Source organism: Debaryomyces fabryi (assembly GCF_001447935.2).
Source record: "Debaryomyces fabryi strain CBS 789 chromosome Unknown contig00485, whole genome shotgun sequence".
In the NCBI taxonomy this organism is placed as follows: domain Eukaryota; kingdom Fungi; phylum Ascomycota; class Pichiomycetes; order Serinales; family Debaryomycetaceae; genus Debaryomyces; species Debaryomyces fabryi.
The window spans coordinates 1-617 of record NW_015385906.1 but is presented as its reverse complement, the minus strand read 5'-3'; the positions used below and the strand labels follow the sequence as shown (position 1 = coordinate 617).

The window sequence follows — 617 nt, the reverse complement described above, 5'->3', positions numbered from 1 at the left end:
CATCTCTGGAATCAGCTGTAGCATCATAAACAGATTGGAAAGTTTGTTCGTTTGAAACCGTATCCAAAGCATATCTGATATTAGAACCACCAGCTTTCTTTATTTGCTCGATAACATCTGAATCATGGTAGTCAAAAACTTTATCAGCACCTAATGATTTCAAGAAATCGTGGTGTTTCGAAGAAGCTGTTGTGATGACATTTAAGCCATATGCAAGCTTTGCGACTTGAATTGCTAAGATACCAGTAGCTGTAGCACCACCCCAAATCAAAATATATTTGGAAGCATTAGCTTGTTTGTCTGCCTTGATACCAAGCTTATGGTGAAAAGACAAACCAACGGTAACAAGCCCCAAGTTGATAGATGCAGCACCTTCGAACGTATTAATCAAAGATGAATTATGATCACCTACTTCAAGAGCTTCGGAATTGAAGGCAGATTTATCATACTTGACTGTAGTGTTAACATCAGCAATCACATAATCGCTGAATGCTCCTCTGGTTTTAGAGAAATTACCGTGCATGAAAGATGAAACCACATCACCAATTTCAAAACCCTTAACTTTAGAACCAACTTCAGCAACAGTACCACTCACATCTGATCCTGCAATATCACCC

At 38.7% G+C, this 617-nt stretch overlaps 1 protein-coding gene across 1 annotated transcript; it reads right to left on the bottom strand.

Moving 5' to 3' along the window:
* Positions 1-31: 31 nt before the first annotated feature.
* Positions 32-523, bottom strand: AC631_06016 (uncharacterized protein; the record flags this gene model as incomplete). The annotated part of the gene is made up of 1 exon (XM_015614845.1): positions 32-523. A coding segment is annotated over one exon (492 nt), but the record flags the coding sequence as incomplete, so codon positions are not given.
* Between the last annotated feature and the right edge of the window lie 94 nt (positions 524-617).